At 41.2% G+C, this 14,800-nt stretch overlaps 1 protein-coding gene across 13 annotated transcripts in view; it reads left to right on the top strand.

Moving 5' to 3' along the window:
- RFX3 (regulatory factor X3) overlaps window positions 1-13,400 on the top strand; it is a 274,696-nt gene extending 261,296 nt beyond the window's left edge. For 10 of the 13 annotated variants that reach the window (XM_027616065.1, XM_027616071.1, XM_027616068.1 and 7 more), the window contains 2 exons: window positions 8,973-9,015; window positions 12,835-13,073. In XM_027616065.1, the coding sequence (XP_027471866.1) occupies window positions 8,973-9,015; window positions 12,835-13,073 (282 nt within the window). Of the gene's footprint in view, window positions 1-7,950; window positions 8,014-8,972; window positions 9,016-12,834 lie in introns of all 13 variants that reach the window. The other 3 variants (XM_027616062.1, XM_027616061.1, XM_035723664.1) reach the window with 2 other exon arrangements.
- Window positions 13,401-14,800: the final 1,400 nt, after the last annotated feature.

Here is a 14,800-nt window from a genome sequence, read left to right as displayed (position 1 = left end):
TTTTCTGCTTTTCACCATCGCTGTATAAAATAAATACACTTTCATAAATGTGAGAGATTCTCTATGAGTATGTGGGTCAGGTGTTTTGATACTACAAGCGCTTCAAACCTGATTCACACTACTTGGTCTAAAGAGAACATGTTTCTATACCCCCACCCCCATTGTCGGTCCCGTTAAGTTCTGAAAAAGAGAGACGGTATAATTAAAATCAAGAAGTGCGCCTCTCACATAATAAACCAATGCCAAGATTTCCGCTTAGACAATGAACGTGGCCTCAAATGAAGCCTGTCTTAAGTTAGGTGCACCAAGGTTCTTTCTTTTTAGCCCGTGGTTTTATTTTCATAAAGGATATGCTGCCAGGCTGAACCCTAACATTTGCAGGGCTTATGGTACCCCATGTCTAAACATTTCAAAAGTGATGAGTCAAGCTATGAGTAAAATCTATTCCATCCACCTAGGTTGATAAATATGTCTTGATCACAACTTAGAAGGCTGGGTTTAAACGTAAAATTCTCAGGCTCCTCCTAGACCCATGCCAGAAAATAATGACATAGACATAGCGAGCCGCTTGCCCAACCCCCCGCCCCAGACCGCTTGTCTTATTCATCACTCCCTGTCCCATGTTGTGAATAGCCCTGAACCCCTCAACCCAGTGTTCAGGTTTTGTCCACCCTTGGCAAACCACTGCTCCTCGTTGGCTCTCCCTTCTTTCTTCTGAAGGCGGACTTGGAGAAGAAATCTGCACAGGCCAGGAAGAGGGCTTAGGGAGTTCTGACATTTTAGATATCAAAATATGGCCTGCAGGGTGGGAGGGACACAGAGGCTCTAAGAAGACACATCCACTTGGCCCAGTGATGTCCTTATCCTGGAGGGAGGGCCACAGCCACAGGGAAACCAGGGCAGGGCTCTCCATAGTGTGGGGCTCAGGACAGAGGCCCTTCTCAGTGTGGCCTGATGGTGCTGTTAAATGTTCCTGTTGTTGAAATGACTTTTTCTTTCAAAAGGAACTAAGGCTTAGCTTCTTACTTCATTACCTGCCTGCTCACTCATGAGCACTTCTTAGAGATTTTGAAACAATATAAAGGTAAATGCTTTGCTGTGTTCCCAGGCGGCACAGGGGGACAAAAAAGCCTGAATGCTTAGACGTGTGATGGAAATCCGCGGTCTGTGTGGAGGGCGGCCAACGGCACACGTGGCCATTCCGAAGGAGCGGGACCGTCAGAAGCTGTAGGGCACAATTTGCTTTGGTTTGCAGCAAACTGGCAGAAAGCTCAGCCATCTTAGCAGGCTTTGATAAAACTAGTTGGAAATACATGGGAAAATACACTTACAGAAAGAAAAATCACCAAGGAACACAGGATTTTACCAAATGGAACATTAGCATTCCTTGCAAATTTTATAAAATTGGAAATCACTTCAAAATCAGCAACTGTTTATCCTCAGTTGTGAAACCCTGTACCAAAGCTAAATGCAAAATGCTTTGATTAATTTGGTTCTCATTTGGAAGACATTTCAAGAAAATTAACTAATTCTCTGAAATCCCTTATGATTGAAATTTGAAGACCTTTCTCTCCGCCATCCCAAACATCCAGAATAGTTGCCACTAACTAATCCTTTTGTGATTAAGTTCTACTAACTTCAGTTCATAGAACTGAAATCACAGGAGGCTGCCCAGCTATATAAGATTTGTAAAAATCAGGACTTTACAAAGTGCCAGTTAAGTATCGAATGTTGAAAGATTTGAGTCGGGTTAGCAGGCTCCAAATCTGCATGTGAACCATATTGCTGCTTCTATAGGGAAAGCCCTAAAGCTCTCTGTTCATTCGTTGACTTCTCGGAAGAGCAGAGAGAGAAGCAACTGCTTAGGCTGGGATTTACATGCTGATATTCATCTGAGCTCATCATCTATTTCTCATGGTGTGAACATCCCCATTCTGCCAAACACACACACACACACACACACACACACACACACACACACACATACATACACACACACACACCATCCATGTTTAGGACAGCCCTTCTCATGGTATTTGCGTGAGTCATAAGTGCCTTGGTCAACACATAACTGACTTCAACTTCAGCCCTAGATTGAGTTCACAGTGTCAGACCCTCATGTCAGGGCCTAAGGAACCCTTCCATCCTCAGTCAGCATACCTGGTAGCCCCACTTAGCTAGAGGCATTTTATTTGAAGTCACCATCTTATGGCCTTACAGTTGCATGGAATTCTAAGGCTCCATCACTAGTATTTGAAAATTGAGTTTTGAAGACAGTAGACCTTGTCTGTTTCATAAAAAGGAAATCTAAGATTAGATGAGCAACATGTCTAGAATCCCATAGTGGATAGCGGTAGAGTTGTGGTTCAAACGCAGGTCATACGCCCCAGATCCTATGTTGTTTGTCCTGCTGCATATTTTCCATTTAATACCTTTGCAACCTGTGCAAGTTATATATATCCTTGCTTTAGTCTTAGTTTTCTCATCAGCAAAATAAGCATGAGGACCATTCCTTCACAAGGCTGTTGTGAGGATAAAATTAGGTGGGTATGCAGTTAGGCATGGTAAGTAAGTGGAAGTAGGTAGAGTGGATGGGCAAACTGGCACATACTAGGTACCTGATTTTTGTTAGTTCCATTTCCTTTCCACAAGGATAGATAGATGATCGATCGATCAACTGATTGGTAGATCTGAAGCTATGTGTATTACTCAAGAGAGATTATATTTGATTGCCTTCTACTCCAGATTAGATTTTTAAATATTAATTTGGCACCAACAATCCAAGTAACAATGTGTACAATTAGACCATCCTGTTTTTGATATGATGAGCTTAGAAGTTGAAATTCATAAAACAGATAACATAAAGGCATGTGAAGGCTTTAATAAAACTATATTGCAAGGGGGAAAAATAGCCTGTAGACAGTTTTTGAATGTTGAGTCCAATGATTCATGGAATTACAAAGAATCCAACAGCATTCTTTGGGATGGAGCCCAAGTGGTAATCAGAGACAAACTAATTCAATGCTTTGTAAAACACAGCCAACAAAATAGAATGCAGAAATAAGTCAATTAGAAAAAAAATGGCAATATTAGGGAAGAAGTATAAACAGAATTAGACAATCATAGCTAGACTTGTATCGAATTTTAACTCGTAGGAATGACTAGTAGGAAAGGTCTTGTGACATGGGGAGAAAGCATTATATATACCATTCCTATATATGTGCAGTTTATTCACGTTAAAGAGTAAAAGTAGGTCCCAAAGAGACATCGTATTCCAACTATGAGATAGATACCACACTTCAGAAAAATTTTACAGTTATCTGTTCTTAGTGCCTTTGACAGCTTAAAGATCTTCTTTCCTAGAGCAAACGATTCATTGACAGAAACTGAAAAAATGTACACACATACACACATACATAATTTCTTCCTGACATGCGTATATCAAAAGTTACCATTGCTGGCAGGACTGGTCTGCAGTATGAGATCAGAGTATCACTTTATTCTGAATCTATGTAAAGACTACTCCTAAGAGTAGTTGAGGCCCCCACATGAGTGGTCTTTTCTAGTTAAAACTTCCAACTGTTTGGCCTGTCAGCCGCTAATGACCATAGCCCCCAGGTCAGCAGGAACGCCATGGTAAAGTTTACATATTTTCATATGCTGCCCGGGGTCTCTGCCTTCAGCTAAGCACCTGCCACCACCTTGGCATCTGGCTCTGGCTGCCAGTGTCTATACACCATAGATCTTACAGAACCATCAGGTAGTGCTGATACAAGAGGGCTTTCTTAGGGCTTCGGGGTTGCTTGTGGTGCCACTGGGTGGCACGAGTTAATCCTCATGAAATTGTCCAAAGACCAGTATATACCCTATTTCCTAGTGTCTAACTTTAACATTAGAGTTAGGCTTCCATTTGGAATTGAGGTTTAGGGCTGTTCTGGCCCCACTACCCAGTAGCTTTTGGTTTCCTCAATTTCAATGTCCATTTTTGTCTGGAATGACTTCCATATACATGTCATTCACAGCTTTCAGCTCTGCGATCCTGGTAAACTTTTTGTATCCATGTAGGATTTCAGCAGGCTTAGAACTTGAAATGCATGCTGTAAAAACCTTTCAGACTGGTAGAAAGCTGTACATAAAATTTGAAGTCTGTAAATGAAAAGTGCAGCACAAATGCAGATTTGAGTAATTGCAACAGGACCATAAAGACTACCGTAGTTACTGTCTGACCCTTGGCTGGAAAAAAAATTTGCCAACGTCTGTTCTAGACCATACACAGTCCTATTTTGATGCCACCAGGGATGCCAGCTAGGCATTTTTGTGTGTGGTAGCTTAGTGAACATGGTGACTCTAGACTTGGACAGCTAATATCTCAGTGAGCACACAGAATGCGGGTTCATACGTACGTGTGCATACGTGATTGTATCTGTTCACCTGTAAATCTTAAGAGGCACTGACAGATCTTCTAGTAGGACACAGGTTCTAGAGGGGGTGTCTACCTGGCTGCCCAAGATGATGTGGTTATGACGACCCCCTAATGTTTTCTCCCCAGGATGGGGTAAACTCGTCCAGCCGGGAAAGTATCCCCAAGGGTGCAGTCTTCATCCCAGCCCCTGAACGCTTTCCTTCTGTCCCTGACTCCTGTCCCCAGCCTCTGCATTGTGGGCCCCCACGGATTCCTGCCTGTGTGCTGTCTGCACCCTGACTTCCTCTGCATGGTCCCAGTTCCCAAGGATCGGAGTACAAGCCTTGCCTCACTCCCTGTGAGAAGTTCGCTGCTGCTGGATCTAGCGTGCAGTGGTCTCTTGGGGGCACCTGTGGTGTGCATCTCCCAAGCAGCACCCTGTTCCTTTCCTGGAGCCAGTGCTTAAAGGTGGGTGGGAGACCTGGCAGGCTCGTAAGGAGCTGCTGCTCAGCTGCTTGGCCACATGTCAGCGTCACACTGGGGCTCTCTCAAGGGTCCTGCCTGTTGCTGTGTATGCAGTACTGTCCAGTTGCCCACTTGCACTTCCCAGCCATTACTGGTCTCCTTGTGAGGTTGTGGTCTCCCACCCTCCCGCCACATTTGTTGGTCTGCTTTTGTCCGGGAGGGTGCACATCATTAAGACCCTTGTTGGGACCTGGAGGAAATGGTTTCTGGGAAACGAGGTGTTTCTTCCTGAAACAGCAGATATGCTTCCTCTGTGTTCCATTTTGTTTCTATTCAGAACATCCCCGATTTATCTACAGAATATTGATTCCCACCTACATCAAAAGGCCGTATGCTTTCTAACCCCAGAGCACATTTTGAATCCCTTAATTTATATTCTTTCCTCCATGTGTGGAACATATATCCTCTCTGTCTCTCCCTTTCTGTCTGTCTGTCTGTCTCTCTCCCTCCCCACCCCCTCCCTTTCCCTCCCCCACCTTAAATTCCTTAAGTGAGGGTAAGGATATCTGGTCTCAAATCTCCCACCACCACATTTCCTACAAATGTTAGACAAATCAATTCATTGTTTTTAATAGCCTGAAGATTAAATCTCAGCTCTCTACCTTGCCAAATTCTTAAGTTTTTCTGAGGCTGAAATGAGGAAGCAAATTCATTCATCTGCTATGCAGTCAGCCTTTACTATCTGTCAGGTGCTGTAGTAGACTCTGGGATACATTTATGAGGAGGACAAACAAGTCCTCTGCCCCCCCACGGCCCTGGCCTTAGGCTTGGGAAGTCAGATGTTAGAAGAGGAAACAAAGTTACGTGTTGGATGTGGTGGCAAATGCTTTGAGGGAAGTGAGTAAGCCTGCCAGGGAAGTAGATGCTCAGATAGGGCGGTCAGGAAAAGCCATTCTGAGGAAGTGATACTTGAGGTAGTAATATTTGAAAGAAAGCCTCACATACATAGAACCATGAAAGTCCTTTATAAGCTCTAAGATGTCCTCTCAACAAACAGTTGTCCCTCCAGGCCCCAGGGGCAGTGGGGGGGTGGGGGCAGGGCAGGCGAAGTTAGTCAGTTTCCGCAGTTGCTGGAGCTGAAACTTCACAGTTATCTCTGTACTTTATCCCGAGCCTCCATTTTGTTCACCCAGATGGTTGATCTCTTCCTTCGCTTCTGTGTGTTCTGTGCTGGCCTAATCTTGGCGCTTGTCATCTGTCCCCAGTCCATGACACGGTCTTCCTTATGCCTGCTCCCCGTCTTTTCTGCCACCGTTCATGCCCTTCCCTTTTGCTGCCCCCCTCCAAAACCCCCGCCGTTGACTTACCTTTCTCATATGCCCATGCTTCCAAAACCTTCTCAAAGCTAGCCTCATTTTTTGCTAAACTACCTGTCCTTCATAATATAAGCAACTTCTGCTACTCATCTCCAGAAACGGAATATTTCCAAATTGACTGGAACTGACTGGCACAGTGGTTGGCATATAGTAAGCTCCCAATAAATGTTGGTTGAATAATGAGGGAATGAACGGACTCTCCTAATCTTAGCCTACCTATGGGAGTAAAGTGGTTTTTCCTTAATCACATGTGTATTCTTTCCTCACATGTGAAATGCACATAAAAGCCTTCAACTTCTGCTATGTAGGATATCAGAATCTTCCCTTATTCACAAGATTTTTATTTTAAATCTACTCTTTATTTGCTGTACACATGCAGCTTTGTTATCGATCCCAGAGACACTTAGAGACATTGAGAGTGTCTCTGAGATTAACCCGTACTGTGTCCAGCATAGTGCATAGCCACAAGCACAAAGCATTGAGTATGCAAATGTTTATTTACTCACAATAATAGCAGTCACTGATATGTTGATCATTGTGGGGTTTTTTTATTTTTAGCAACCCGAATAATCAAATGTATTCGTTCAGAATAAGCAGCAATGTTCAAAGGAAAACCTTTGTATTAAGGAAGTTGCCATATTTGCAGTTAAATAGCAGCCAGAATCAGTTTCTTTTGGAGAAAATTTCCAAGTAGGTCCAGAGTTTGGTTTTAGCTCCTTTGTGTGACATTATTGATTACTAATGGCAATAAGAATTTAGTCTCAAACAACTTCTTGAGATTTTTCAAAAACAAATGGAATGTTCACTTTCTCTAGGTATAGAGGAATGTTGAAGACTCATCACTGCCACCTTGTTTCTAGAATTGGATCTTAAGTGTCATTAAGTATTCATTTTAAAAGAAACATAAATCTTACTGTGTTACATCAATTGGAAATAACTTATAAAGGATCCTTCAGCTTTGGGCATTCTCTGTTTATAGTTCTAAAATATTTAAATAATACCAAAAATAAAGGGGCGCATTGATTTTTTTGTTGCTTATATTCTTTAATTCAAGAAATTTTACATAATTTAAACTGTGATTTTTATTTGGATTAACACAAGGTTCTGACCCATGTGATCAGGAACAACTACAAAACAACAGCTCAGTATTTATGATTTTATATTTGTTGCCCAATGGGATGTAACTATAAAGTAATGGGACAGTTTTTCCAAAAACCGTTCTGGGAATTATGGACCCAGGAGGCCCTTGTCCCCTCGAAAGCAGTCACCTGGGGAAGGCTACACATTTGTTCCAGTCACGCTGCTGTAGCTTAAAATACTGTGGCATGCCTCTTTTTTGACCGCTTCTGAACTGCTGAGAAATAATAGAGTAAAATGACATAGTATTTTGAATCTCCTGAACTGTGGCAGAGGTGAATTTGATTTTGATGAGTAGTCAGAAATCATCTCAGGATCAAGGGCAATCAGTACAATTTGGAGTGTTATTTGCAGGCACAATTGGATATAAAATTACAAAATGGGCTTTCTTGAATGATACATAAACTAACTCTTGAAATTGATTGGTAAAGAGGAATTCCAGAACCTTGGACCTTGGAATAAATGTCTAAGCTCCCAAGGTAGCTACTAGGAAGAACAATACATGTGTAGGTTAAAAAAAAAAAAGTGTGTGTATGTTTGCAAAATAAGATCAGTTTTATTACTTTATAGACATACCTTGTAGATGAAAAAAATACTCCTATCATGGAACTCTTTATAAGCAAACTTCTGAATGTAAGTAGAATTTCTCTCTCACCCTAGAATTCTAAGCCTCTTGAGAACTCTGAATTTCTATAATGACTTATTCTGAATCTTCAGCTTTTCAAAAAGTAATGTTCGTTTAAAAAGTGGATGCTTTGAGGTTTCTCTTTACCTTTTTCTGATCAACTTGGTTATCTCTGCTATTCCTTTTTTTTTTTTTTAAGAGTATCCATCTTTGTTCACTCTGAGACTCTCAAAATCCATTTCCTCATGGTAAAAATATCATTAAGCTTTTGAACCAAGATAGAAAACAGAATCTAAGCTGAAGGTTATTAATTGTTCCATATTGTTTTAAGCTTTTTGTTGCATTAGTAACAAGCAGATGCCTTTCTTTTATAAAATGGGACCCTGGTATTTTAGTAAATAAGAACATCAAATTACAAGCCGAGAAGTCTCAAAGATTTTTAAAACATAAATACTCTGAACGTTGGGGTTCCCACTATGTTTTTCATTCTCCTAGTGAAAGCTTTAAAGAGAGAGTTCAGCCAAGCGGCTGGACCAAGTTTCTGTCAAGTCGCCACCCGGCCCCAGGCAGGGACTTTCAGACTGCCCATGGGCGGTGGAGCTGACATGTCCTGCTTCACCAAATTTCCAAATTTATCCCACCACATCCAACTTCTCAAGGCCAGCCAGGCCCCCATTTCTTCACTGCTAAGTCGAAATAATAATGAAAAGTAAAATGGAGCACAGAAAGCAGAGAAAATTGTTATCCTTTGCAAAGAAGCCAAGACAGCTAAATTGTGACACAATTTAAACTGTTCAAATTCGACAAGTTTGATTGGAAAATTAGGTGACCCAGGTAGTTAGAGATCAAAATGGGCACTGGTTTACAGTTTTAAAAAAGTCTTCCTTGTGTTTTTACCACAGACTGATCGAATATTATTTTATTCTACCTGGTAGTAACTGTTGCCCAAATGACTGTTGTTTTACAGTTTGGTGATTTAAATGCTGTTTCTCCTGGAAATCTGGATAAAGGTAAGAAGTGAAAATAATGTACATTTTTAAGAACTTCTTTGAGAAATTCCCGTAGGGGAAAATGTGGTGTGTGCCTACAGTATTGTTATTCTGCAGAAATGGCCACATAACCCTACAGGAATAAGACAGTTACGTGTCTTGGAATCCTCATTGTTTATTTCTCCATTTCTGTGCCTTCTTTATGTGAGGGATATTAAATGCAAGAATTGAATTTAAATGCAATTGCAAACTCTGCACGACTTTTGCTTGCAGTTCATTACAGGTAACAAGAAATTATTTCTGACCGTCGCCAGAGTCCTGGAGAAAAGTGATAAAATTTTATTGAAGGCCCACTCGGCAGGAGGAAAGATTTCTCAGCCTTCCCCTTCCCACCAATTCATACTTTTCACTGGAAAAGTAGCTCAGAGATAGTAAAGAAGTTTACCGTAAAAAGCAAGATCAGCGGTGGGACGGATGAACAGGATCAGCCGCAGACTTCTCAGATTTTAAAGCCAGCATTACCACTCGGCTAAGATGCCATTCAGATGTGTATTCCTGAAGGAACTTAGGATCTACAAAACCACACAGGAAAAGGAACAGGGCTCTGGGGAAATGAGGTTGGGATAGAGCACATGCAAAGAAAAACCATCCTAATAAACATACCAGCTCAATTAAAAAAAAAAGTAAAATGTTTAATAAGCAAACACTGCAGAAAATATAGGCCTTTCTTAAAAAAAAAAAAAAATGACAACAACAAAAAACCAAAAAAAAAAAAAAGAAAAGAAAAGAAAAGAAAAACCACCAAAAACAGAAACAAAAAAGTAAAGATATCCTGAGGTTTTAAGGAACTGAGTTCTGGAGTCAAGGACAGAATGCCCAGATGGAGGAAAACTGCACAGTAAGCCCTTCCAGGACAGAGCAGAGCTAGTGGGGAAATAGGCCAGAGGAAGGGCTTGGGGAGTCTGTATGTGAAGGGCAGTGTGGTTCTCTGGAGCCTCCTGCCCTGGGGTACTTGTGGCCAGCCTCCATGCCTCCTTGGTGGTGGAAAACGTCAACGTGCTGGCGGAAGTCCTAAGGAATCAGTCTCACTCCCAGGTTAAGCTCCTGTCAGCCTCTGTGACCAGTGGGGCATTCATGAATTCCCGTTTTAGTAATAGGCATCATAGCCAAGCAGGGCGGGTAGAAAATAACAGCCCAAAGACATTCCTGCTGCAAATATATAGTCTCTGCAATTAACCCAGTAACAGTCAGGAAGGTGAATTAGTGATGATACTAGTTTGTAATTTCAGAGCAAGGAAAGTGAGCATTGAAAGCCATGGCCAACATAAGGCAACCTTGCCAATGCACTGACCAAAGCCTGAGGGGTCACACTTGAGGATTTCATCCCGTGTGCCAAAGTGCACAGGCACATTCTCCTTGGCCATGGAATGGCCGCCAGGCTTCTCTGTAAACTGCTGGACCAAAACCAAGTCTTGAGTCAACTTCAATAGCACCTCATTTTAGTTTCTGTGTACCAAATTTCTATAACCTTGAGGATTTTTCTACAAAGTGTCTTTGAGTCTTTAGGAGGGCATAAAATATCTATGGAATTGCATTAATTTGCCCTTAGAAGTGGAGAGAGGGCTTGCTTTTTTGTGGATTGCTTTGTAGCCTATCCATAGGAACCCCATCACCCACAAGTGGACCCAGAGAGAAGTGGCCTTGGAATGCTTAGGTTTGTTCAGCCCATTATCCCATTGCCATTTCTACTCACGACACGTGGATGAAAGGACTCTCTCCACTCTCTTCACTCACTACCTGCTTGAAATGATTTTTTTTTCTTTCAGTGCTACTTCTTTCATTATTTTCACACTATTTCTCAGGCACAGAAATGTTGGCGGAGAGGGAACCATGAAGCAGTGTGATTTGTCCGCACGTTGGGGTGGCCTCCCTGGTCCCATTCACCCCCAGACCTGGTGCTTCTTGACATACGGCCAAACTGGCCTACTCAGGGCCTGAGGCTTGAATGTGAAATCTTCAAGAGTTCTGGTGGGCTTTTTCCACAGAAGGAGAATTTTCATTTTTTTTTCCTGATAATAAAAGTCATTTTAGCTCTATATAAAAATTTCAAATAATACAGAGATTTAGAAACTATGACAAGTGAATTTTGTAGTCACAACCCTAGGAGAGAACCATCATTAAGAATTTAGTGTGAGGATTTTTCCAGATTTTCCTTTGTTTGTTTGTTTATATATAAGCAAATACAAAAACAGACCCAAAATGTGTCATACAAACGTGTTTCAGTTATACCGTCTTCATGAAGCAAATGTCTACCCAACGCACCCCTTTCCCTGAATCAGCCCACATTCCTTCTGGATGTGCTTCTTCTGACAAACCCTGTTACTATAAAGTCCATTCTCCAGAGGCAAAAAGGTAACAGGATAAAGTAGGTGAGCCTCAGCTAAGAGCACTTCTGTGTTTACCTCTCAGTAATGCGGCACGTCCTTTCTAGTCAAGAAACCTCATGTCAACCTTTTCAGTCACACATCCCACTTCTCAGGAGGTACCGTTGCTGACAACCACATGCCGCACAACGTGTGCAACTGTGTGTGGAGGCCCCGTTCCTCCTCATCACTCTTCTCTGGAAACAGCTTTGCCCCAATAGTAAGATAATGATAATGAGGGAAGAAAAGTCAAGGGGCTCATTTGTTAGCAGGGACTTCTGGAGGTGTGTGCTCCAAATGGTACAACTCCATTCAACAGCCCTTAGAAAGAGTCCAACCTAATCGGACTGAAGAGATAGTTGTTAAACATTCACTGCATGTTCATAAAGTCAAAAGTTTCACAGTGAATTATAGGTATATTTTAGTTATAGATGAAGTATTCGATGCAGTTAAACAATTTTCGATTCAAATGGAAATTTAAAACAATGATCTTTTTTTTTAACAGTAAAACATGTGGAAGGTGAAGTAAAAACTCTTTAGATTTTTAAGGCAGAAATCTAGTCCCCACTATTTAAAAATTATCGCTGATGGGGAGGTGTTCTCTACACTCTTTTGAGAAGAACCTTGCATAGTGGTAAAGTTGTATATGAGCATTTTCTCTCTCTACTGTACTTTTGAATTTTAACAGTACGTGCTGGAAAAAAATGAAGTGGGAGTCCATTATAATGATGTCTTGGTTAACATAAAATGTGTTAAAATGTGGAGGTGACAACGACTACTTAATACATTTAATTTCCAGAAGTGAATATCGGCTATTAACAGTGAATGTCAGCGTTGCCAGGAACGGAAATCCATCGTGCATTTTTAATCTGATAGTGCTGCCTCAGTCAGTATATTTTTAAGAGCCTATTTAATATTGTCATCTACAACATTCAGGGGCACCGAAAACTCTATACACTAGCCCTTCCTTAAGCGTGTTGTTATTTTGTGAATCATCATAAGCCTCACCTATATAAACATGGGCACAGGTGAAATTTATACCTAGTGTAGATTTCAAAGGAGACTGAGAATTTCCCTCCCTCCCTTAGCATGTTTCGGCTCATCCCCAAAAGCAGCATAGCCTACCCAAGTGACTACTTTAGGATGACTCAAATGATGCCAACTACTCAATCCAAAAACTTAAGGGAGTCCCAAAGGTCTTCTTAAGAGAACTCTTAAAAGTATCACTCACAGACTAGCCACGACTCAGTTACTGTTGCCACGTTGGAAAGGATTTTGGGCGCGCGAGTAGCGCGTTGATACCAATGAAATGCACGGGGCCAAGACTCGCAAGCTCTGTGCCCGGGCCAAGCTGACGGGTTGCTCGCTGTCATCCGGGGTGTCTTCCGGTAATACGGTCTTGGTGTCGTTTGTGCAGACGAAGGCAGCGAAGTGGAAAGCGAAATGGATGAAGAACTGGATGACTCTTCGGAACCGCAAGCCAAAAGAGAGAAGACCGAGCTGAACCAGGCGTTTCCGGTGGGCTGCATGCCGCCGGTGCTGGAGAGCGGCGTGCAGCCCAGCCTCCTGAATCCCATCCACAGCGAGCACATCGTCACGAGTACTCAGACTATCAGGCAGTGCAGCGCCACCGGAAACACCTATACCGCGGTCTAAGGAACATTAAAGCGTATTTTTCCAGCTAACATTACCCCTGTTGATAGATTGGGCTTAAGTTGAAAATTGAATAAGCCTGAAGGTCGACTGTTGTCAAATTCTATCTGTGCTGAACATTACCTTTTTGGAGTTGTGAAATGGAATGGGTGTATGTATTTTGCCAGGTCTCTCTCTCTCTCTCTCTCTCTCTTTTTTTTAACGTAAAAAAAAATCATTTGCCTCTAAATAATAAGTTTTTTTTTTCCTTTAGTTTCAGGTGTCAAGAAGGATTTTTACCACACTTAATGCCAATGTTTTTGTTTTATAATTAAAAAGTAATTTACATTTTTTTGTAGCTTAAAATATTTTATTGTTGATTGTAAGTCTTGGTGTATGATTTCATGTGTAAGTTTTTAATTAGATGCACTTCTGTGAAATATCAAAAGAAATGAATTTCTTTGATTTACACTGGAGGCATGCCCATTTGGCAGCAGATGCATCACATTTGCTTTTGAAAGGTGCTTTTCATTGGACAGAACCACGAGACAGGATTTTGATAACACTTTGGTACAGAGAGAGAATACAGAGCATTTTTATTACAGTGCTAGAGGGTTGGGAAGGTCATCTATTTTTCTCTGGAGAAAAATTGAGCTGTGCATTTATCAGTTCAGAGTAAATGACAGAACTGCAAGAGATTATGCTAATATGTACATAATTTGTGTACATAATTATTAAACCATATTAATGCAAACTTCCGTTAAACATTGAATTTTAACCGTTATTTGCATACCAATTCCTCTGTTTAAAGACTACTGATTCTGTATTTGGGACCACTGCACAGATGCATTCTGCTGTTGAGTGGGGCTGTTATAGTTAGATACTGAAGCTGAAAAAAAAATGACTTGACTTTTTTTTTGTTTTGTTTTGTTTTGTTTTTTTAAGTGTACATGCTACTTATGCTGAGCTGGACATACAGGAAACCATTCCATTTGGATGACTTTCTTTTATTCCAGGTCTTTTTCCTAATAGTAGTTCAATATGCTGCTATTATAGAAGAAAATTTATAGAATGCAAGGAATGTAGCAACCTGCATATCGTGATTTCCTTCAAAAATATTTCCTGGTTTCTAAAGTATGTGGATTTAAATTTTAAACAGAACCTGAAGGCAGTGTACCTGGCACACCACACTGTTGCTTATCCCCAATTCAGTAGGATTTGGATAGGTGGCTGGATGGACCAGTGCCATTGAAGAATGTACATCAGGGATCATCGTACCTCGGCTATTACATGGTGCCTTAAAACAGAACTGAAGCTACGGTTTAGTAAGGCTTATTTTGTTCATGTGAATTCCTCTTCAATCCATTTGACAAGGTGTGCCTGTCACGTTCAGATTCCCGAAGTGAGGACAGGTCACATGTTCTTCAAAGGAAATTTAGGGCAAGCAGAGCAAAACAAAAAGACCAAAAAAAAAAAAAAAAAAATCAATTCCCCTCTCCGAGTGACCACGGATGGACTTTTTGTTCATAGAGCTGAACATTACTTGATTACAAATCAGATTGCTTAAGGGTGTGGAATAGCAGACTAGTTTTAATTACCAACTTGTCACATAAAATCATATATGTTTTGGGCCATTTTTATCTAGTTATCATTTAAGAAAGTTAACAAAATAAGCAGGTACTTATCGAAGTGCATCTTTTCAGTCTCAATGTTTTGTTTTGTTTTGTTTTGTGTGTGTCTTGGTGTCTGTG

The sequence above is a fragment of the Zalophus californianus genome, chromosome 13 (genome assembly GCF_009762305.2).
Source record: "Zalophus californianus isolate mZalCal1 chromosome 13, mZalCal1.pri.v2, whole genome shotgun sequence".
Taxonomy (NCBI): Eukaryota; Metazoa; Chordata; class Mammalia; order Carnivora; family Otariidae; genus Zalophus; species Zalophus californianus.
The sequence above is the reverse complement of the archived record's forward strand: the minus strand, read 5'-3'. Positions and strand labels throughout refer to the sequence as shown.